General features: G+C 39.5%; 1 protein-coding gene across 1 annotated transcript in view; it reads right to left on the reverse strand.

Moving 5' to 3' along the window:
• Positions 1-11,793: 11,793 nt before the first annotated feature.
• The window catches only part of gcgrb (glucagon receptor b), a 64,433-nt gene continuing 51,632 nt past the window's right edge, over positions 11,794-24,594 (reverse strand). The window contains exons 7-14 of the mRNA XM_063884471.1: positions 23,649-23,805; positions 22,125-22,284; positions 18,253-18,313; positions 17,958-18,027; positions 14,948-15,036; positions 14,718-14,862; positions 13,963-14,004; positions 11,794-13,631 (exon numbers count right to left, since the gene is read on the reverse strand). Coding sequence (XP_063740541.1) covers positions 13,221-13,631; positions 13,963-14,004; positions 14,718-14,862; positions 14,948-15,036; positions 17,958-18,027; positions 18,253-18,313; positions 22,125-22,284; positions 23,649-23,805 — 1,135 coding nt within the window. The 3' untranslated portion in view covers positions 11,794-13,220. The remainder of the gene's footprint in view (positions 13,632-13,962; positions 14,005-14,717; positions 14,863-14,947; positions 15,037-17,957; positions 18,028-18,252; positions 18,314-22,124; positions 22,285-23,648; positions 23,806-24,594) is intronic.

Genomic DNA, 24,594 nt, shown 5'->3' on the forward strand with positions numbered 1-24,594 from the left:
TTTCTTCCCGCCCAAACAAGGATTTTTTCCTGAACCCTAACACTAACAGTTGCTAATGTACTTCAAGATTTTGGAGTCGCTTTATTGAATAATATTTGCTCTTTGCATTATTTGCTTGAAATGAAGTAATAGACTGAAATGAAAAAAAAATTGATGCGTGAAACAACAATCGGACGCTCTTCATGAATCATGAAGAGCCATTTCTAATTTCTCGACTCCTCGACTCCTCGCCTCACGTCTTAGTCCCGCCCACAGGAGATGCGGGTGGAGGAGTCGAGGAGGAGAACCGAGGAGAGAGTAACAATAAAAATAACAGGCTATAGATGCGAACAGGCGCTGGTATGACTTGACTGAGGAGGAAATACTTTTCATAAAATGAAATGAATGGATTTAACAATGGAATATCCAGTAGACCTGCTAAATAATGACATAAATATACAATTTCAGAATCAAACAATTATCAGAGCAGTCACATCATAATCTGATCATCTTCAATAATGTATAATCACAACAGGAACAGATTGCAGAGCCGTTTGGTTGAAGTGAGTCCAGCTGTGCATCACGCCTCTCTTAAACATCACTGTTGGCTGAAATACATCACCGAAGGATACATTAGTGTATCCTCGGTTTGAGCTCCTCTAGAGAGCGTCTTCGATGATTGATACTCGATGTGCATTTAGAGGAATTAAATGTCTTTCAAGATGGCGCACTGAAACCGATTTATGGGTCACTACCAAGGAGTCGAATAGTTGAGGAGGCGGAAATTTGAGAAATGAAAAGGGCTATATACTCTGTTATTATTATTAACTTTCGTTTTTTGGAGCACATTACTGATTTTCCCTAACTCAGAGTCTTCAAGCAATTCATCTGATGCATCATCTCACATCACCTGGAGAGATTTCTGTAGGTGTTTAGTGATTCACGTCATTAAAGAGCTTCTGTTTTTTAGTTAATCAAATCGAGCTCATCAGAAACAACGACAAAGGAAGGATACACAGCCGAAAAATGAGCCGTGCAGTTCGCACTTCAATTAAATATTGGCTCTGACGTCAACGTTATCCAAAGAATAATTCTCTCAGAATTATTTTGTCAGTGCTGCTGCCTAGAAAAGTGGATGACTAGAGATTTTGGTGATCTTACTACTCTTTGTCTTTCACCACTAGCCAATTTGGTCACGTATCCTGTCAATTTTATCTCAACTACGTCCATCAGAAAAATGAGGGCTCGCAGTATGGGATGGTGTTTAGCCTTTATGCTCAGCCACCAAGTTGTGGCTCATCAAGTTGATGCATTCTTTTCATGGTTATTAGCAAATGTTAGCAGGCTAACTTGCTACACCAACAAGGGTATGAAAAGAGACTTTGGCGATCTTACTACTTTTTGTTTATTACCACTAGCCAATTTTTTCACGATTCCTGTCAATCTCAGCTCTGTTGAGAGGGATGTTAGCATGCTAACTCGCTACACCATCAATGGTAACATGGTAAACATTAAAAAATGCTAATAAGTAGGTGAGCATGCTGAAGTGATCATTACTCTCAAGTACCGTATCACTAGCATACCAGTAGCATCTCGGTCAATGTACGAAACAAATTGTTTACTTGTTAACTGTGTTCAGCAACCACTTTCACAGATTCCAAGAGGACTAAAAATAACAGCGGGGGAACAGTCAATATATCATTAAAACAAATAGCCAATGTCATTTGTGAAAGTTAAAATGTTCCAAGTATGGAGAGTATTGGGCATTATCACCAAGTGTCCTTATGATGTACACACTTCCTATTCTTTCTTATCAATCTTTCTTTTCTTCTGTTTTAAATTCATTCATGTTGGCTTTGCTCCGTGTGACCTGAGTGCCCTAAGTTGTTTGTCATGTATTATCTGATGTGGCATAATATCTGGAATCTAAAGTTAAAAGCATTTTTCAAAATTAAAGCCAAGCCGGTTTGACAGCTCTACCAGGAATTGGCATTACTCATTGGATTGTGGTTTGTCCTTGTTTCTGTTCAAAGAAACAATCTGTTTGACATAAATAGAAATTGTTAGGACATTACAGTAAGTTCATCAAATCTAATGAAGAGTTTAAATATGTTTCTCTGAAGTTGAGAAACATCCATTTTAATTGCCAAGAAATGCTATGCTTGTTCCAGACATAATGAGGCTTACAGCGAACCATCCCATGTGAACGACCACCAGGATTTAAGTTTAACATTTGCCTTTTCCTCCTGTCTTTGACTTACCCCACATTAACCATGATCCATTAACCCAAGCACTGCTCATCGCAGCTGTTTATGGATCATTGAGAGAAAGAAGTATGGAACTAATGAGAGGGAAAAAGAAAATGGGAGGAATATGGGTGATTATGATGTAAAAAAATTAAATCTAACATGTATTTTACAATAGCTGAACACATGAAGACTTGATTAGAAATGTATTTTACTTTGTCTGAGTATAACAAAGTAGTAGATAAAAGAGCCCTCATTTACCCATTGAACAGGAGATGGATGAAGGAGAGCAGGAGAACTCTTTGTCAAAGCCCATAGCTCAATTTTCCATCTCCTACACAATATATATACAAAGAACTACCTAGAGGGAGCAATGACGTGTGAGTGTGTTGGTTGATGTGTGTATACCTCAGTTTGCAGTGGGTGAGGAAGCAAGACATTTTTTTTGTTAATAACAAACACAGACCCATTGAGAAAATACAAAGGGAGATTCATGCTTCCTTTGAGGCTTTATTGTCCATAACAAACCTCTTATATTGTCTTACACACAAAATATATGCGCACAACCCAGGTTTCATTTACATACAGCATGTTAAATTCAATCCGCCCATTAATCAAGTCCTGCTGCCTAATGAGCATGTTTCTCCTTCGAGAGATGTTGAGAGGAGGTGGTGAGATAGCCAAGGAAGGTGAGCAGAGGGTGATATGTAACCTCATTGATGGAAACACAGAGGTGATGATGAGGAGGAGGATACAGATATGCCAACAGAAATCGCTCCAGGCTCCCTCCCAAACTCATGCGTCAGCAGTTCCCCTCGGATGCTGAGAGAGGGAAAGAGTTCAAAAAAACGATTGAGAAATGGAGGCGTGAGGAATAAATGTAAAAGCAACAGATGTAGGAGAGGAAAACAGAGAAGGAACAAAGGTACAAAGAGGAGGGATATGGCGTGGGTGACGTGGCAGCTGCGGGAAATTCATGTTGATTCGGCTAATTGACAGTCTCAATTCTCCAACGACTTCTGTTCTCTTTGTATCTTTCTTTTCACATGTAAGCTGACCTTGGAGCCTCAATAAAATAATCATATTTATGAACATTTCAACAATATTGATCAAAGTTCTGTATCAAATGTGCACATTTTAATTTATTAGACATGATAATTACAGCTGACAGTATTCCTCGATAGCTAAAAAGCCCAGGAAACAATCCTGTATGGAGCTGTTGCACTGAGGAGCAACATTGAGAGGAGGATTATTTTAGAGGCGTGCACACTGAGGTCACATGCACACCTTACTCAGTCTATTACGGTGACCTTCATTAATGAATGTTTACACATGATGATGAGCTTCATAACTCAACCTCCCACATATACACTGAGCAGCACAAATCCCACTCATACACACTGAACACACTATGTTTCCTTGTATGCCAAATTACAGACATTTCTGTCTCTGAAATGAAAGCAGGTGCGCAAATGAATTCAGGTGCATGTAATAAGCAGGGAGGAGAACATATATAATTAAAGGAATAGTTTACTCATTTGCTTCCTTGCTAATTGTTATTTTGGACCATTGATACATTTGTCATATATGAAAATATGAAGCTACAGCAAGCAGCTGGTAAGCTTAGAGTAGCATAAAGACTGCTGGTAAACAGCTAGCCCGATGCTGTCCAGAGGTAATAAAACATACCTTTAGGCTCATCCATAACTCACTAAATAGCAGGTTGTATCTCTAAAGTGGTTCTAAGTGTTGCACGGGTAAACTTGACATACGGTATCTGTTATACATCCATAATATTTACATTCAGTATCTTTTAGTTATTTTTCATACTGTCTTTGTCTGCTTTCATGCTGCTATTACAGAAAGATCGGATCCAGTACACAGTTGCTTATGGACTCGAAGTTTAACCTGTGATTGTTGAGAACTTCTAGTGTGTTAATGTTAGATATTGTTGTTAAACATATTTAAAAAATGCATTTTGGTGGATTTTGTAACAGACTCAGGCTGCTTTGACCCTCATGTTTCCATTCTATTTACAGGGCCTGTCAGATGCTTTCTTCAGCTTTTTGCTACTCCTCAAAATGTACCGGTGTTTCTCACACTGTTCTCTGGTCTGTCTTTGCCTTCTTCAATAAAACCGGATAAGGTTAGAAGGCTGGGCAGCTTTGATGCCTCCAAATGGTCCCTGTGGGAATCTGAGCTCAGTATGTTACTCTTTGAAATTCAGATCCCATACGTTCCAAACATGGCTTTCCATTTCAAAGTATGGAATGTCCTCTATTTCCAAATATGAAGGAATATATTTCAGTGATAATCTCAAAACCACGAGACGAGTACAAACATATCTTACTAAGCTTGTGCGTAGTTTCCAATGTTTACATTCAGTCCCCAAAGCTGGACTCTTCATGTCTCGGCCAAAACGTGACTTACACACACACATGCAAACACACACACACACACACACACGCACACACACACACACACACACACACACACACACACACACACACACACACACACACACACACACACACACACACACACACACACACACACACACACACACACACACAGCAGTGTGATTAAAGATTTGGGTGACCATAAACTGACCGAACTGTTTGTCATTAATGAAACCTTGAACAAACACTGGGGAGTCTCTGTGGACACATTTCTCCCAAAATGTGCTACTGTTTATACAGGCCCCAGCCTGAGAGAGGAGATAAGGAAAGTTATTAAACAGCAGAACCCCGGGAGGAACCAATGACTGCCAATACAGAAGGTTTGAGTTTAATTTATACGTCATCAGATAAGGTCTTTGAAGCTCAGAGCTTTCTGTTTTGACTCTGATTCGGCAGTGTGAATTATTGCAGGCGGTCATAATTTTGTTTTTGAAAGTACGTTTTGAAAGTGATCTATGTGTTTGTCCCACTTTCAAGGCATCTGAACAAACATTAAAGGAACAACTGGAAAACTGAATGATTAATATCAAGAAAGAATCCTAATTGATCACTTGTTGCTAAGCAAATAAAGCAATATAATACAATCTGTTTGTTAGACCTTTCCATATTGATACGTATGTATAGAAAACATTGGTGGATTAGTAAAATTCTGACAAAAAAAAGAGGCATGTGGTCAAGTGTCAAGACGTCAAGTTTAGGGTGTGGTGTAATGAGTTGTAATCTGTGTATTTATCTCTTATATTCTTTTGTACAATTACCTCTGCCAAGGAGGTTGTGTTTCTGGCTAAGTTTGTCTGCCTGTCAGCAGTATTACAGAAAAACTACTGGACTGATTGTCATGAAACCTGACATGAAGGGTATAGTAAGGGCCAAGAAAGAAACAATTAACTTATGAAATGGTTCTGCATCACTAGGCTGATACACACATGATGTTTGACTTTCTTTAACTTTGAGGAAGCAGATATCACCGAGTTGTTTCGAGTGCTCTGAGCAATACAATCGCTTGTCGTAAGCTGCTATGGATAAAAGTGTCAGCTAAATGAAATGTAATGGAGTTGTCTAGTAGGATGATTTGTGAGTCACAGCTTTACCCAGAGAGTTAGAGCGGTTAACTGGTTCAATTTTCAGATAGTTTCAGCTTCTTCTGAATGGGGGTTTATACCAATGTGTAGAACAAAGCAGTATAAAAACGCCTTCATTGATTTGGTTTTTAACTTCTATTTTCTTTTATATCCAGCAGGCGGCAACTTCACTGGTTACAAAAAGGAGTCTGATTGTGTAGAAACCTATGAAAAAAATCACCCTACTTCTCACTTGGTTTATTGCCTAAGCTAACATTTTCCTTTTGAGTTTATGGTCTCATTTGCAAGTTACAGGGGTTTTTCATAACAGCGTGATGTTACATTGTAACATTCTGCTTCCATTTAAAGTGAAATGCAATAAAGGGCGGGGTAAGCTTAACGGTGTGCAACTTTCTGATGGACAGGTTGCTACCCCAGTGTTGTCAGATTTTGGTGTTTTCAATGGCATTCACTCTACTTTACTTACTTTTGCTCAAATGTCAGAAACAGAAGCTATAGCAACAAAATGGTTATCCTAGGAGCTGTGAAAAAAGTGCTGTTTAATCTATGTTATTAATTTGCTCTTTCAAGCATGTTCTGCCCTTTACATAAGTATGTCATTTGGGTCGTCATATTAATCAATGTTTCAATATCTTATTTGAGTTTAAATGCCAATCACTTAACTACAGCTACTTGAAATTCAAGCTCTGTTTTTCAGCATATATGTAGAAAGATGTGCAGCTCATCCAGTAAGATAAGGGACGAGACTGCAGTTACAATGATAGAAGAATGTGGCGCTGGGTCTAGTAGAAATAATTTGACTGGCAAGAGGTGCAGCGGAGCACACTTCTCTGGCAGATGAACTGAATAGTCATTACCAGTTATTGAAGTCCAAGCCAAGTGTGGAAGAAATCAGCATCCATTTCTGTCTGCTTCTATTGCTTTTACATGTATTAAGACTTATTGAGCCATCAGTCTAATGCATTTTATATCAGTGGCTTGGCCTGTAGGACCAGTGTTGTCAAAATAGAATGACGTTCTGTGAGATAGCTCTTCAGAAATCTCCAGACTCAAAACAGAGATTTCAAAAAGTTCAGTCAGAGCAGCCAAAAAACAGTCCAAGTTTTACAAATGAACAGACACAAATACAGACTTGACTACATGACAGCTGATGAAAGCAGATTTGTCCCTCTTCATCCCTCAGAAGGTTTTAGTCTTGTTCCACACTGGGCGCAGAAATATATTCAATATACCGTCATTTGTACGTAAGAATCTCAAAATGAAAGCACTTAGAAATATACATGTGATTGCATTTGAAGTGGCTATAGAGAACTGATCATAATGAAGTACATGTTCATTGCACAATGTAATGGATGAGGAAGAAAAGACACCATTAGCATTTAAATTGGTTCCCTATAAGACTCGTTTTCAGTATGAAATTATGCCTGTCTCTGGGTAGAGATCTTCCTTTCACAATAAAAGCTCCAGAACAATACTTTTTGAAATGATGCTGAAAGTATTGTACTAAAATGCAAATCAAAATAGCTTACAGTAGTTCCCAAGTGTTGAACAATTGGAAAACTGGGGAAACTCTTACTCGCAAAGGATTGCGGAGGCAAATATTACAAAGGAAGAAGAAAGACATTCTATCTAAAGCTAGATCAGTAAGTAACAAAATCTGCATAGTAACAGTATAAGTACTTTTGAGTGTTTTTCTCTGCATTTACCCTAGCTATGAGATTGGGATTGGGTCTTTCGGATTCTTCATTTTTTTAACTGGTATGTTAGCTAGGCTGCTAGTATTAGCCATGCTGCTAACGAAATATGTACTGTAGGTGGATATTCCTCTTCTAATACAAATCAACAGACACAAAATATGGTATCAACGTCCCCGTTCCCAGTTTGTTTGGTAATAAAGGAAACATTTCCTATGTTTCCGTAGAAATAAAACAGAATGTGATCCAACACTGGCAGCATGAATATTACTATCTTGAAACACTAGGGGGAAAAAAGGTTTGTCTATTTCTGCTTTAAAGGTGCCACAAAATGGAAAACTGTATTTACCTTGGCATAGTTGAATACGGAGAGTTCGGTACATTGAACTGACATACCGTGAACCTCAAACACCATTGTTTCCTCCTTCACGTGCAATTCATGAATATGCATATCACAGCGGTAAAACGGGTGAATTACAACAATCCCTGTGTGTGACGTCACACACGGTAGACCAGCCCCAACATTTGCATACACCAGCTGCTGCAAACACTAACGCTAACACTTACCACTCTGTAATGTTGCTGTCCAATCTCCGACCAACTGGCTGTTCTTCAAATTCATCAGTTTCCTCCTCCGATAAAGGCTCAAACATGTAAGGTTGGATGCCAATAGCCTCCATGGTTCATCTCTCACAGTTTCGCAAACTTCACTTACTTCTGTGGGCTCTGAGGCAGCCATGGATTGCTCCTTGTAAACCAGCCAATCAGAGCAGAACTCGTCATAATTATTTAAATGAGCCCCCAAAAAAGGCAATTCAGCTTGTTTCATTCTAGGAGCAAATCATAGGGTTGTAAATGGGCCTGTAAAACCGCATCTGGACATCTTTTGGACGAACCAAAGTTATATACCTTCTTTGCAGAGAACAATTTACAATATCACATAGATGCATTCTGTGGCACCTTTAAAGTTGTGGCGATCAACCTTAAGCAGCAACAAAAGCGAGTCCTGGCAAACTTTTCGAGTTGGTAATGAAGAAGTGAAGAATTGTGGTGGGAAAAATATTTGATTTGTATCATAGACCAAATAGCATTGTTCTCATGAGATTTGTTATGCACTATCAATACCTCATGCACACCAACACACTCTCATTAACATCTCATACAGATGTGAGCAGTGATTTTCCCCCTTCTGTTGGACTGTTAAGCCTCACCCAGACTTAGCCTGTTCTTTGACTCAAGTGCTTTCCACAATAGACCTGTCACAAGTGATTCATTTTGTTTGTGATTGCTACTGTGTGTCATTGTTCTAAGTTGTTTTTGTCCTGAACCCAAAATAACATCTCCTGGCTTCGTGTGGCCCGTGTATACAACTTCCTATTCATTTATGACTCACAGGAGGTTGGGATTTACAGCGACAGAAAGAGATAGAAACACACATTCACAATTACACACACACACACACACACACACACACACACACACACACACACACACACACACACACACACACACACACACACACACACACACACATACACACACACACACACACACACACACACACACACACACACACACACACACACACACACACACACACACACACACACACACACACACACACACTTAATGATGGAGCTTGTCATTCCAAACAAAATTCCAGTCACTAGAGGTCAATGAATCATTGCGAAAAAATGAATTTAGCCGTTAAATATTTATTCATTACAATTTAAATAATACATTAAATCATTAATTCAGTCATCATAGTGGCCTTTGTTTTGATTGTAGCACTCGGTAATTAGAATTTGTTCCATCTAGTTTCAACCACACCTTTACCCTCCTCACACATTTACGGACCGAAGAGAATCAGGTTGTGAGCCCCCCCTGGACGGATCACAAGGATAAAGCAGAATTGTATCATTTGTTTCGATTTTTGATTGGATTTAAGATTTTTCACACAAATAAAATCCCTTTGGGCTGGTGGTGTGGTCTGAAATTCACATCACAACATTGCTGTGAAGTGTTTCCTCAATTAGCCAAATCCACTACTCACAGATGGCTTTAGCAGATTGATCCCGAGAGAGGGGATCAGGGGATGGAAGATGTTTTTGCCCACTGTCATATGTTTTCAATGACCCCCTGTTTACATAGTGTATTTTCCACATTCCTCCCTGTAGACTTGCAACATCTCAACTGCCCATCTGGAGATTTGGCTGGTCCCAGTAGTTAGACAAATATGACAGTCCCTAAAATAGATAGTTTCCTGCAAGGGAGGAGTCAACACAAAGCAACTATTTGATCTGTTTTTGTAGCTGGGTTGGTTGAGTCTTTTTTTGTTCTGAGTTTTAGGAAATGAGCCTCTGGTTGCTCATTAAGCAATAAGTAAAAGATTGTTTCTCTTTTGGTAATAAATCTTCTTTGTGAGGTTGGGAAAATATCAACAAGGTTTTAGTAAAAGCAGACTTCTTCTAATAGAAGGTTGGTCAACATTTTTATGCTTAGGAAGATTTACTCAATACTTTGAAATACTTACTAACTAGGGATCGTTAGAAATATGCATTTAGGTCATTAATAAAAGTCACACATAAGAACACGATGATATGAGCAGTCAAAAGACTCCTTTACTCAAGATAGCTTAAATTCTGTTGTCATACAAGAGGCGTACAATTTTTAATTAACAGGACAAAAATGTGTTTGAGTCATGCTACCAGGGGGTTAGTTGCAACTTTTTAACTTTAATACAAATGTACCTACATCGCTTAATGCTAGCTTTTGTCCAAATCTGCTTCAAATAAATAGAACGGCAGTTGAGCTCACAATCTTCAACATCACACCCCAGCAGGATTAGCTGGAAAGAGGTGTCATAAGAAGAGATGCATGAACACGGAAGAATACATCTTATACGGTAATTCATTAAGATGATAGAGTACATAGTTTAATCAACTTCAAATTGTTTGTGTCACGATCCATCACACCAGATTCCTGTTTTATTTTGAAAATTCTTCACCCCCTGTGTCTGTTTTAACTTTCTGTCTCTGTGTGTTCACCTGGTGCCTTTGTGTTTTTCCCTCCCTTATCAGCTGTGTCTTGTCCTTGTGATTAGTCTTTGTATTTAAGTTGTGGTTTTTCGTTGGTAGTTGTCGATCCTCGTATGTCTTATGTGGAAGTGGGTTAAGTACTTGCCCTGCGCTAACTTAATAAAGATATTTTTTTCGTTTTAACTGTTGTCTGTCTGCTCTAATCCTCCTGACAGCTTGTGCCGCAAAATAGTCAGAACATTTTGTTGGGCTTTATTAATCATACATCTTAAAGAGGATAAAGTTATTTTACAAACAGGATAATTATCATATATCTGGAATGCTGTTCAATTCAGTATTGAGAGAAAATCTGATCTCTCTCTCAATACTGACCGATAAATAAAGGCAGTATTGTTTTATTCATTTTTCATCCGTGTGTTTATTTATCCTAACTATCTATATTTCATTTCCCATTTAGTTCTGTGAAGGCAATGGGCCATAACACAAAAGAGAATGAATGATAGAGAGGACTCCATAATTGAATCCAAGCTTAACGTTATAAATAATCTATCATGAATCTTGAATGATTTTATTCATATAAAACACATCCTTATTTCTAAAAGGCAATGGGTGTTTTTAAGAAAAGAAAATGTGAAATACATCCAGAGCCAAAGCCAAGCCTTTCAAAATCCTCCCATGCATTCTCATTATGTAGTCTTTACTTACATATAGTGAAATGCAGTTGATTCCCATGAGAGACATTGTGATATGATAATCATGCAATATCCTCTGCTGGCTTATTTTCCAGCCACACAGAGAGCCGCCTCCAGTGGTTTATGTTCTCTGTTATATGTTAATACAGGCATGGGGAAGGAGGGAGGCGTTATCAGATAGATTACTACATCAATCACACACAAGAACACCCGTACACACACGCACATTATTGGACATCTATGTGCAACCAATACATAATTCATCCGCTGACAACTTGTTACCCTCTGTGCAATAACACGCTGAGCAGTCATTATAATTTCATGTTGCAGTCATCTCCAATGCATCACCGATGTCGATTGATAGTAAGTCCACTGATTGGCTTTGCAGTCAACAATGATGGGGAATAACTGCCCTATGATATGCATGCGCACACAGGTTGATTTATTTATTTAATCTTTCTACCGATGTGGAAATACAGTTGGGAAACATGTCGGTTTCTGTTGTCAAAATTACATCATAAGGTGACTGGCAGACAAGCTGCATAACTGTGAAGGAATGAAACTCGTGAGTCTCTATGATAAGCTGAATTGACAACACCTCCTGACACTTTTTTTGCTGACAGAATTCAGTTTAATTGGATCCACAAATACATATCAGACACAACAATTTGGCTTATTTATGAAACTTTTGACATTTTTTTGCTTTGGACCCCATCCTGCCAATTGCAACATTGAAAGTAAAGGACAGGTACAATCATGTTTTGTGTCTTTCTCAAGGTAATAAGTCATGTTTATTCTTTTCTGTCACCTGGATTGCAAGCGAAAGCACTGAACAACAACACATCCCTCCACCAACACGTCCTTGACTCTATAATACCAGTATTCACTTTTATTAAAGTTAGTTTAGTTTAATATGTACAGTTCTCTCACTTACACTTCAATTGAGTGTTTGTATACTATCTTTGTGAAAATCATTGATGGCTTTTGATGACTGAAAACGTAATACCAAGAATTAAATCCAGACCCAATTCCAAGAATAAAGAACATTTCAAGTGGGTCCTGTGTTGTTAATGTGGATTTTGAAATGGAAAACCCATTGTGTAAAAAAGCACTTAATGTTCTGTGTTTGCCTCAATTCAACAGAATACAGTTTTACTGAAAAGTAGGTCTTGTGGGCATGTTTTTAAATTACCTATATACACTTAAATACCACCCATATTTCTCCATTGTCATTATACATTCAACCACAAAATTCAGTTTAAAAAGAAAGAAAAGGGGTTATTATAAACAAAGAAGGGAGGACAGGAATGTGCATGAAGGAGTGGATACCTGCTTTACCCAATTGATGTAAAAAGACGTATTATTATTTTCTTGTTTGGCATGGTCATTTAAAACCAGAATAACTTAAATATTATAGTCTCTCTGAAGAGCAAAGCATCTTCTTCCTCAACACATGAAGAATGTCCGAATAGTTCTGTCTTCATCCTGTTACAAACAAAACATCACGAGTCATGCATGCTGAAGTCACATTCAGTATCAGGAAACCAAAAGAACAACATAAATAGCTTTTTTTTTTGGCACTTTTGAGATTTTTTTTGTATAAGAGTACCACAAATGAGCATCCATGCTAGAATCTGTCACACAACACAAGTGTGGCCACAGCGGTACACTTGACTCATGAGTCATGACACATGGGGGATGTGAGAAGGGTCCTAATAGGAGTCCTCAATATCACACACACACACACACACACACACACACACACACACACACACCATTATGAGAGCTTCTTTTGAGCGTATTGAATCACTCCCGATGTCTGAAGTGAATCGTACATATTAGCTTAAGGTCCCAAAAACAATTAACTATTAATTTGCAGCAGGCCGGTTAAAACATCGTGACCTTTTTGGGGTTATGTCATCATTCTCTTCCCACTCAGGCTGTCTTGTTTGCGCGTGTTAAACACTGATCCGAAACATCTCTAAGCACAGTGTTAGTCTTTGTGACGAGTTCTTTAGAGCAGGGCGCCCTCAGACATTAGTCTCCTCCCCTTCAACAGTGTTTGTGTGCAATTTCTCCTCCAGACGCGCCTCCTCTGTGGCTGTGCTCACGTGACTGCTGGTGCCTCGGTGTGGCAGGAAAGAGAACTGCAGGGTGTGTCTGCTCTTGGTGGTCCTGCATTTCCCCATGCCGTTGCTGTAGGAAACCACTAGTTGGCGGTTCTCCTCGGGTGCGGCTGAGCAGGAGGGCTCAGCTTTGTTGAGTCGAGGCGAGTCGCCACTTGGGTCGCTGGCGTTGTTGTCGTTGAGATAGGGCAGGTTGCCGGTGGCGATGCTGCCACTCTTGATGTGCGGCGTGTGGCTGTGGGTGTGGCGGTACTCCTCGTCGATGTCCTTACCCAGCTTCCACCTCTTCCACTTTTTTAGCATCTCTGACTGCACCTGCGGGAACAGCAGGACACAAATGAAACTTTTGTGATGAAGATTAAATAAGACAGCAAGCACTTCATCAGATGGATTTTTCTTGCCAAGCATTACATCTAAAGACGTAGAGATGATAGAAGAGGTTGTGTCTGTCGCACGTTGTAGACAAAAGGATAAAGTGGATCTTGAAGATTTAGAGATACACCAAGGAACGATAAAGGCTGGCAACAGAAACGCTGATGATGAAAAATGGGTAGTTTATGGTCTCTAAAAAGGGAAAGGAAGGAACTGCAGCAATGGCAGAGATTAAAATAAGGTGCTGCTTGACGTGAAAGTACATCTGTCTCACCTCTTTGTTGACGAAGCAGTAAAGAATGGCAACCAGCAGGCCCTGAAACACAAAGTGGATATAATGAGTATATACTACAATACTTAGTAGTATATACTCTTTTGGATGCTGATCCACAGGTTGCTGTAATGCACCAAGAAACTCAGCAATGCAACAACAAACACATGGAAGAATATCAATAACAGCAAGTAAGTGTTTTATAAGGAAGGAATAGAGTGTACTTGTTAGACCTGGAGGAAAAACACAATTCATTTGGTTGAGTGACACTGTTTTTAAAACAGAAACAAGGTTATTTAGAAAAACTCCACAGGGCATCTTTAAATATTAATCCTTTAATCCATAATTCATCAATTTCTACAGTATTTTACAAAAAAGGTTTTAATCCTGATCCATCTTTATAAAAACCTGTCCGAAAATGTGCTGATTAGATTATGGCCACTCTGACAAGGTTTTTTTGTGTTGTGCAACCATTAGCCAATAACCAATACCAAACAGGGTAACAGCCGCCATGTTTTGTATATATGAGACCTTTAATATACTGTTGAAAAAGAGCATAATAGGGGACCTTTAAGGTAGACTATTTATTACAGAAGAATCTAAAATGAATACCTAATATTAGAGTGATATGCATTTAGAGAAATTACAAAAGGCTTAGGAATTATTTTGTATGCAACAGAAAATAGAAAAAGCCTACCAGAGAGAACTAGATAAACACACCGAAAATATTTGAGATTCACGTGGAGGAGAGCTCTGACCTGGAAAGAGTTGAACAGCAGGTCGCAGAAGAGGCGGATGAGGCGCAGCATAGAGCCTTTAGGGACGGACTCATCGATGACAAAGGTGAAGAGGATAGCGTGTATCCCAAGGAGAGGAATGAGAGTCAGAGTGGACTTTGCTAATCTGGAACAGAGGGAGACATGTTAGACGACGCTCATTTTGCTTTGTTACAACTTTCATCAGGTGTCAAGATTCAGACAGGACTCACCTGAACTTGTAGTCAGTGTATCTCATCTGATGAGCTCTGAGCTTAGACATCAGGATTTTGATGATCCGTATGAATATGAAGAAGTTAATCTGAAATAAGAAAAAGCGGGGATCGAAATGATGCAAATAAATGCATTCTGTAGATTTTTACATGACATAATGGGTTAGACATACATTCGTTGAAAAAGCCTTTCTGAGTATTTCTGTGCTCTGTGGGATTTCAGCTGGCAACACACACTACACACACACACACACACACACACACACACACACACACACACACACACACACACACACACAAGCCCTCACAAATACACTGTGATGTAGTGCAGACCCTCTTCAATGACAGAGGACATTAATTATTGCAGCACTCAAGATATTAGCGCTCCAAATTTGGTATCATACGTATGTTGTCTCAACAGATGTGTTGGTCCAAAAATTTGTGAGTGCAGACAAACGTGGTTTATTTAGGTGTGAATATGTGTGTGTGAACTTTGGAGTTGTGTTTGGGATTGCTGGAGGATGACACACACAACCATACGGCAACAAATTCAGAGATTACAATAAAGAGAGTTTTTCCACAGAGCTCAAACTGTGTGACTTACACAGTGCATGACACTTACAAATGTCTGCATACTTCGGCCTGTGTGTGAGCACACGTACGCTTTTGCATGAGTTCATAAAGGTTGCTGTGAATGTGCACTTGTTCTCTTAAGTGTGTCCATCCATAATGTTATTTGTCTCTATGGGAACAAGAGGCAGGAAACACACAAGTGGAATACCACTACTCATTTCTGTTTGTGAACATGTGTGTGTGTGCGTGTGTATACATCAATGTGTAAGACAAGGGTGTCCAAACTACAGCCCGGGGGCCAAATGCATCTCGTTGTCCATTTTGAATTTGCTGAGGGTCAATTAAAAATGTATAAAGGAATACAGCCCACACATGAAACTTGTGCTTGTCTTATATTGTACTTCTTGAATTACACTGTATTCATGTTTTAATAAGCCCGCTTTTTAAATAAACTCAGTCAAATAAAGTTGAAAAGCAAATCTTAATTGAGAAAAAAAGCAACAAACTTGAAATATACCCTTCATATTTCCGCTTATTATAAGCAATCTGATGCCTTTGTTTTAAGGACTGAGCTGCCAACATTTTCTGTAACAAGCAGTGTTAGGCAAGTTACTTCCAAAATGTAATACAGTACATTACTTATTACTGTCTTTATAAAGTAAAGCTGTATATGAACGAGTCTCTATGGCAACGTTAGCTCACCTTGTCATTGGTGTGTTAACGGGGATTTTAGCTTTCTAAAACCGGCGATTCCACAGAGGGCAGTGGCTGCATATCTTCAACACTCTGCCTCGATTCTCTGAACTTCTCGGAGTTCAACCAGCATAGCAGACCGAGAGAAAGTTACCTTCTGGTGCTTTGGCCTGTGTGCACTCCTGTCTTTTTCTTTTCTTTTCTCCGAGCCTGCAGCTCTGCATTGTGAGCCTGCAGCTCTGTATTGTGAGCCTGCAGCTCTGTATTGTGAGCCTGCAGCTCTGTATTGTGAGCCTGCAGCTCTGCATTGTGAGCCTGTAGCTCTCAGTCGCGATTCTGTTTCTGCAGCCCTGTTAACCAATAGTAAACAGGCTTACTGAGTTACTATTCTACATGCACAATTGTTTCTCTGGTGTCAGAATGTCTTGTGATGTTTGTGAATTCTTAGAAACAAAACGCCACATCATTTCAGTTTAAAATGTGTTGTAACTGCGTTACTGAGTATTGTAAGGGGTATTATATTACCCAAATTTCAGAAGTAATACGTTATATTACTGCGTTACAGAAAAGTAATACATTACTGTAACTCCGTTACTTTTGTAACACGTTACACCCAACTCTGGTAACAAGATAAATAGAAACCTATGGAAAGCTGTGATGAAGGCAGTTTTCTTAAAGCATATTCAAGTAACAAGCATCATTTATCTACATTTTATTGATTTAGCTAACTTATAAGTTATTATTTACCTTATGAGGCAATATGCCTCACCTTTTTATGACTGAATTTTTAGGAGTGTAATATCCTCAGACTTTACCTGGTAAATAAACCTGAATATGTGCCACAAATTAAAAAGATAAAACATGTTTCACAAAAGAGGAATCTTTTTCTTTTTTTTTGCCCACCATTTTTATTTGATATTTTGCTGGACTAAAATTGTGAGTCATTTTTTGCTACATTTTGCATGGTGCACTGTTCAGTGAATGCCTGAGTCTAGTCAGAGTTTGTCGCCGCCAGGAGATCTTAAATTCACCCAAACATATGAATGAACATCTGACTGATTTTATTCATTTTTACTCCATAAAATCATAGTAAGAAGCTACTCCCCGACTGCACAGAGAGGCATTCTGTCGATTTTATCTAAAGTAGTGGCACTGATGTACAAGATGGATGGATGCGGGGGGAACTGCAAAATTAGGTGTCATTCTAAGGGGAGTTTTTCTTTGCAACCCTACTTCTATCAACTTCCTAAAATGCATACTTTCATAGAAGCACACAAAGCAAGCTTTTTTTTTTATCATTTCATTTAACTTAGCTGGGTCCTGCTCTTGTGGCTCATTCAAACGCTAATACTTAATGTGTGTTCGTCCTATTAGGACAGGTCAAATTTGCAGTGAATGCTGCTGGCTGTTGTCAGGGTCATCAGCAAAATGATCAAACCTTTTTTCTCTTCCTTGGTACAAATATTAGACTTTTGCATGATGTTTTGTCTCTTTGTTATTCTCTTTTATCATGGCTGTGCAGCCCGGTATATGAGAGTATCTCTATTTACAGCAACATCTGCCAAGACACACTTCTTGAACGTCAGCTGCTGTGTGTGTCCATTTGTGTTTGTGTGTTTTTGCATGCATGTCTAGATCCATCACATGCCAGCAAACTCTGTACTTGAATTTAACTCATCCCATTGGTCAAATATATAGTGAGAGACAGAAAGTAATTGGGCACCGAACAAACAGACAGACTTACCAGATAAGCAAATAGTATAGGGGAACGGATAATCCACCAATATCCCATGTTAATATTCCTCTCCCAGCACCTACATACACACACACACACACACACACACACACACACACATTATACATTGTAAATCATTGCTGTTTCTTTGTGACTGACTTTTCACTGTATCCAAAAACCATTAAAAATATAATCATATACTGTGGTAGAAATTCACAAATAAAAGCTGTTACATGTAAACTGCCTTTCATTTTATGTGGCAATAGTATTATTGGATATAATTACTGAATGAAAAGTGACTTACTCTTCATTCTCATAAAGATATTTCACTGTGATCCACGGCAAAACGAATATAAGCGGTGCACCTGAGAACAGCAGAGGCACAATGTGAGAGTGAACGTTGTAAAAGACATGAAGTTGAGACACAGATTACTGATGATTTAATGGAAATTGTGCTCCTGGTAGATTATTTGATACAGAACTTCATTTTTTATTGCACACAGCTAATGCGTGAAACAGATTTCAGTTTGTGCTTTATTTATCTTTTCACCCGGTTATCATGATAACGATATTTCATTTTATTGTTCATTATTACACATGCTGATGGGTTTAAGCTAATTATCTCAAGACTAATAATTCTTGTTTCCCCAATGAGGACATGAAAGGTCTTAAAGTATGAAAGTGTCTGACTGCCTCTGCAAAGCTATATTGAATCTGCTCTTGAAGAGTGTCTCTTCTTCGGATCGTCTGGTTGGGTGACTATGACTCACTAACATTTGGACAATTCAGTGAATATCTTAGTGAGAACATGATTTGTTATCTCAAGCTGCAAACTGAATATAAGCATCAAAAAAATCATTTCTTTTGTTGCAATGAAAGTACGCCTGTTTAATTATAAACTGTTATGTGTCCTGACAATTCAGACTTTTTATCCATCCATCTTCTCCCGCTTATCCGTCAGGGTTGCGGAGGTAACAGCTCCAGCAGAGAGCCCCAAACTTCTCTTTCCCTGGCCACATTAGCCAGCTCTGACTGGGGGTTCCAAGGTGCTCCCAGGCCAGCGAAGAGATATAATCCCTCCACCTGGTCCTAGGTCTACCCCTCGGTCTCTTCCCAGCTGGACTTGCCTGGAACACCTCCCTAGGTAGGCGCCCAGGTGGCATCCTCACTAGGTGCCCGAACCACCTCAACTGGCTCCTTTCAACGCGAAGGAGCAGCGGTTCTACTCCAAGTCCCTCCTGGATGACTGAACTTCTCACCTTATCCCTAAGGGAGATGCCAGCCACCCTGTGGAGAAATCCCATTTCGGCCGCTTGTATCCGCGATCTCGTTCTTTCGGTCATGACCCATCTTTCATGACCATAGGTGAGCATAGGAATGAAAATGGCCCGGTAGACAGAGAGCTTTGCCTTCTGGCTCAGCTCTCTTTTCGTCACAACGGTGCGGTAAAGCGACTGCAGTACAGCTCCCGCTGCTCCGATTCTCCGGCCCATCTCATGCTCCATTGTTCCCTCACTCGAGAACAAGACCCCGAGATACTTGAACTCCTTCACTTGGGGTAAGGCCTCATTCCCTACCTGGAGTGGACAGTCCATCGGTTTCCTGCTGAGAACCATGGTCTCAGATTTGGAGGTGCTGATCCTCATCCCCGCCGCTTCACACTCGGCCGTGAACCGATCCAGTGAGTGCTGAAGGTCACAGACCGATGAAGCCATTAGGACCACATCATCTGCAAAAAGCAGTGGGGCAATCCTTAGCCCACCGAACTGCAGACCCCTCCCCCACGACTACGCCTCGAAATCCTGTCCATGAATATCACAAGCAAGATTGGTGACAAAGCGCAGCCCTGGCGGAAGCCAACCCTCACCGGAAATCGGTCCGACGTGCTACCGAAAACACCACTGACACAGCTCTCGCTTTGCGAGTACAGAGATTGGATGGCCCTGAGTAGAGACCCCCTCACCCCATACTCCCGCAGCACCTCCCACAGTATCTTCCTGGGAACCCGGTCATACACCTTCTCCAAATCCACAAAGCACATGTAGACCGGATGAGCGTACTTCCACGCCCCCTCCAGGATCCTTGCGAGAGTGAAAAGCTGGTCCGTCGTTCCACGACCAGGACGAAAACCGCATTGTTCCTTTTCAATCTGATGCTTTCCAGCACTTTAGGGTAAACTTTCCCGGGGAGGCTGAGTAATGTGATGCCTCTGTAATTGGCACACACCCTCTGATCCCCCTTTTTAAAAAGAGGAACCACCACCCCGGTCTGCCACTCCTTCGGTACTGTTTCCGACTTCCACGCAATGTTGATGAGACGTGTCAACCATGACAGTCCCTCCCAGAGCCTTCAGCATTTCTGGGCGGATCTCATCCACCCCCTGGGCTTTGCCATTGTGGAGCTGTTTGACTATCTCAGTGACTTCCCCCCGTGAGATTGGAGTTGATCTCCCTTCATACTCCAGCTCCGCCTCTAACATAGAGGGCGGAGACTTTTTAGATAAAAATATTTGAATTTCTAAGATGTAAACCCTCTTTTAACAGTCTTAACATATATGATATCCCTCAGTCTTCGGCAGTATTAGCACAAAGTAAAAGAAAAAATAGAAAGCCTTTCGATGATCCAAAGGGAAATCTAAAGCACTTGAGTCAGCATTGGTTTGGTCTGTCAAATACAAATTGGAAAATTAAATAAATGTGAGAGTGTGCAGATAACCAGACCTCTGTGGCCCGTTCCTCATCTCTCCTTTTATTTTTATTGGCTCCTTATCTCCGGTTGAGACTTAACACACACAAATAGATTGGTTGTCAAGGTGCCTTATGGGTAACAAAGGCACCAGGTATTGAAGAGGAAGTATGTATTGAGTAAAAAAATCTAAAATTCTGCTCTCGAGTGGTTCTTTTTTAATTAAACAACAAAACCTCTTATGGCTGTTATAAATATGAAGAGAGAGAAATACTGCAAAGAGCAACAGTCAAGAAAGACCCAATTGCTGTCTTGCAGACTGTCCACTTTGATACCGGATATCTACCCCCTGAAACTTAAAGCTCACCTACTAGTTAAAATCCACTTCTTCATTTCTTTTATACATACATATGTGTCCCCTCTGTGTTAAGAGATTCAGAAAGTTTCAGGAAAAAAGATTTTCTGCCTTTTTGTCCAGATCCATTTATATAAAAACCTGTCTGATAATGAGCTGATCAGATTTTGTCCATTTTGTGATGTCACAATGTTGTGCAACCATTAGAGAATAACCAACCAAGGTAACATCCATCTACCTTATCACCTGAATCTCCTCCTAGAGCACACTTTTGTTTTTTTAAATCCAACATCTCTCAGAGGGGCGTGGCCAGCAGTAGCTCATTAGCATTTAAAGCTACAGACACAGAATCAGCACTTGTGGAACAGAGCTGAAACAGAGGGGTTTATAGGATGCTACAATAGATCTGATTTGTATTTTGAGTCAAACACTTCAGACACATGTTTTGTATACATCTGAGACCTATAATATATTGTTGAATAAGAGTATAATAGGGGACCTTTGACTTCCGTGAGCACAGCTATTGTGTTCCACTGATAGACCTACTCGAGAAGGAGGTTGAGGTGGGTGGAAGAGTCAAATTGACACAAGATTTCCACCCAGGAGATTGTTTTTTTGATCCCTTGTTAAACTAAAACCCAAATCATTGACAAGCTATACCACACACTGAATATTGTAAAACTGCTACAGTTTGTCTATCCCTTTCTCAACATCAAGGTTAGTGCAGGTTTTGCATATGTTTGCCCCCCTGCTGCATTATAATTGGAGTGATAAGAACTGATATGGCAGAGAGCCGTCAAACTTTTAAGAGCAAACCCAATTACCACCTTTTTAATTTGGCTTTTATCTGAATTTTGTTTTAGTCTATTTTCAGTCTTATTTTATTACTTTAAATTATTTGTATTTTTTGGTATTTGTATGTGTATTTTATTTGTTATAATACTTGTTTCATTCAGTCCTGCATTATTATTAAGTGTTTTTTGGACTGGATTGTTTTATTTTTAATGAATTGCGTTGGTTTGTGAAGCACTTTGAGTTTCCCTTGTCCATGAAAAGTGCTTTATATAAAGTTGGATGATTGATGATTGACAAATCAAATTGCCGATAACACTCAGCAGGTGAGCAGTTTTTCTTACCCCAGCCAATGGCCAGATATATGTAGAAGTACTTCCTTTCGCTGAACACGGTGATGACTAGCAGGCTGTGCAGGTAGATACCCTCTACCAGCAGCCAATAGTTGTTCGCCATCACGCTGTACTGCATCATCACCATGGCACCACGACACCACGTAACAGCCTGAAAAAAGACACAGGAGGGGGCAGTGGGAAAAAACAGTAAGCCAAGGAGAGACCTTGTCTTATTGTATACAAGTTGAAAATTGTGCAGCGAAAATACAATGCTCAAATCTTGGCTTAAGAAATAAATTCCGAGTCCTTGTCCCTGTCCTTCACATGAAGTGCTTGATTTCTAACTCATACACACACATATACAGTATGTTTCTATCCTCACAATCCTTCCCAGTCGAAAATTCAATACACAAAATGTGTGCTCCTGTTTCTCAAGAATAATAAAATACTTTCTGTAAATAGCTCTTTTTTTTAATCACAGACATTTGTTAAAATCTGTGTAAATGAGCACTTCTCCTCCCTATGGTAATCCTTCCACCTGGCAGCTCAGGCATATGTTGATGCAGATTAAAGAGCATGAATATTACACAGGTGTGCCTAAAGCTGGTCATTTGTATCAACACTCGAAAATGTGCAATTTTATCTTGAGAAACAAATACATTAGTCACACTAATGTGAAGTGGATGGATTATCTTGGCAAACTGCTCACTCACAGGAATTTGAACCAATATGTGCACATCATTTGAGAGGAAATCACTTTTTGAGTGCATTAAAAGCTGTCCTGAGAAATGAATGTGAAAACAAATATGTCGTTTTAATATTTTTTCTCAGTGAGACACGTAAAAAATAGATTTCGGATGCCGCTTGTACTTCGGCACTATTCCAGGAAATCCCGTTTGTTTTATTGGCCATTTTGCCAATCTTAATATGGATTTATGCGAGGCCGTTTATACCATTTTCAATGAGATATATTGCATAATCCTCCGATGCAAATGCAGAGCAGCTTAGCAAGAAAGGAGCAAGAGGAATTTGAGTGATCAGCATGTGATGGAGTTTCTGGGCTTTGTCTTCCTCCCTGATATTAAACACTCACAAGTTTAGATGTAAACTTTATGAATTGATGATGATGTCTGACATTTAAAATACAAATAATGTGATTCAGATGTTCCCTAGGAGATTACACTTTTATACATCAATCACTTGTAGGACGACTCAACGTTTATTGTTTGGTAGAAGAGCTCATTTTTTCTCATCAGCACCATATTAGGTTATGTCTCTCATAGCTGTAGAATTTCAATCAGTCAATTGGATGTCCAAGAGGATGTAAATGCACATATTCAAGAAAAATGTAGTAGCCTAGACCTTGAAAATGCCGCAACCCTTATTATATATATTCTCACTATTCTAAGTACATTTACAATGTTTGCCGCAGTAACAGAGCAGTGGTATAATTGTCCTAGGTATTCCTCTCATGCAGCTGCACATCAACACATGAATAGCAGGTGAGGCGGGGGTGGTCTTTTCGGCTCTGACCGGTATGTTGACCCAGGCTTGTGTCCGGGTGTCCCCGCCGCTCCTGGGGTCCAGAGTGAGGGTCAGTAGGGCGTCTTTGACCAGGATGGACACGGCTCTCAGGATGAACGATGCGAACAGGTTCATGTGAATGTTGTTCCTCATGCAGTGGAGCTTCCTGGTGCAGAGTTGACAGTGTGGGAAATATTTTGACTTTGATATGTTGTATCATATTATATCACTAGTGTAATGCATGCAGGAACACGACTCTGAAACATTCTTCCAACATTTTACTTCATACTTTTTGTCTTTACATCTGTTCCTAACCCTTTCAACAGCACGGACACTGTCATGTTGTTTTACACAATGTAACATAACCATCCTGTTGATATTCATTTATATGTTATCTCTATATGTTTGTCTGCATATGTATATATTAATACACCACATCCACCCTGCAGTTTATATATCTTCCTTAATTGTATGTTTATCATGCAGCGCATCATGCCCTTTCATTTTGGGAAAGGTTTTAAAAAATATATGTCAGCTTATATTTCAAAATGTTCTTATATGCTAGTTTTTATCTTGTTTGTATGTTATGTTTCTTAATATTACGGTATGTAGAGCTATTTGTAAGAATTTGATAGAACAAGTGACTGTTATTTGTATATATGATAATAAAACATCTCGTTCATTCCTTGTGTTTTTATTCCCTGGTACCCTCCTTTGTTTTTCTCAACTTACTTTTCCCTGCATCTTTCTTCTATTGTTTTTTTTTCTTTTCCTTTGTCCTGTCTGTTCTTATTTTCCACTCTTACTTCCTTTATTCATCCGTGCCTTTCCTTCTTTTCTGAGTTTGCTTTGTCTCTTTACTTCTTACACCTTCATGTATTTGTATTTTTCTATTGATTACTTTACCCTTTCTTTCTTACATAGAACAAAAGAAAAAAGTGTGAGATTTTCCCTA

Source organism: Eleginops maclovinus, chromosome 5 (genome assembly GCF_036324505.1).
Source record: "Eleginops maclovinus isolate JMC-PN-2008 ecotype Puerto Natales chromosome 5, JC_Emac_rtc_rv5, whole genome shotgun sequence".
NCBI lineage: Eukaryota > Metazoa > Chordata > Actinopteri > Perciformes > Eleginopidae > Eleginops > Eleginops maclovinus.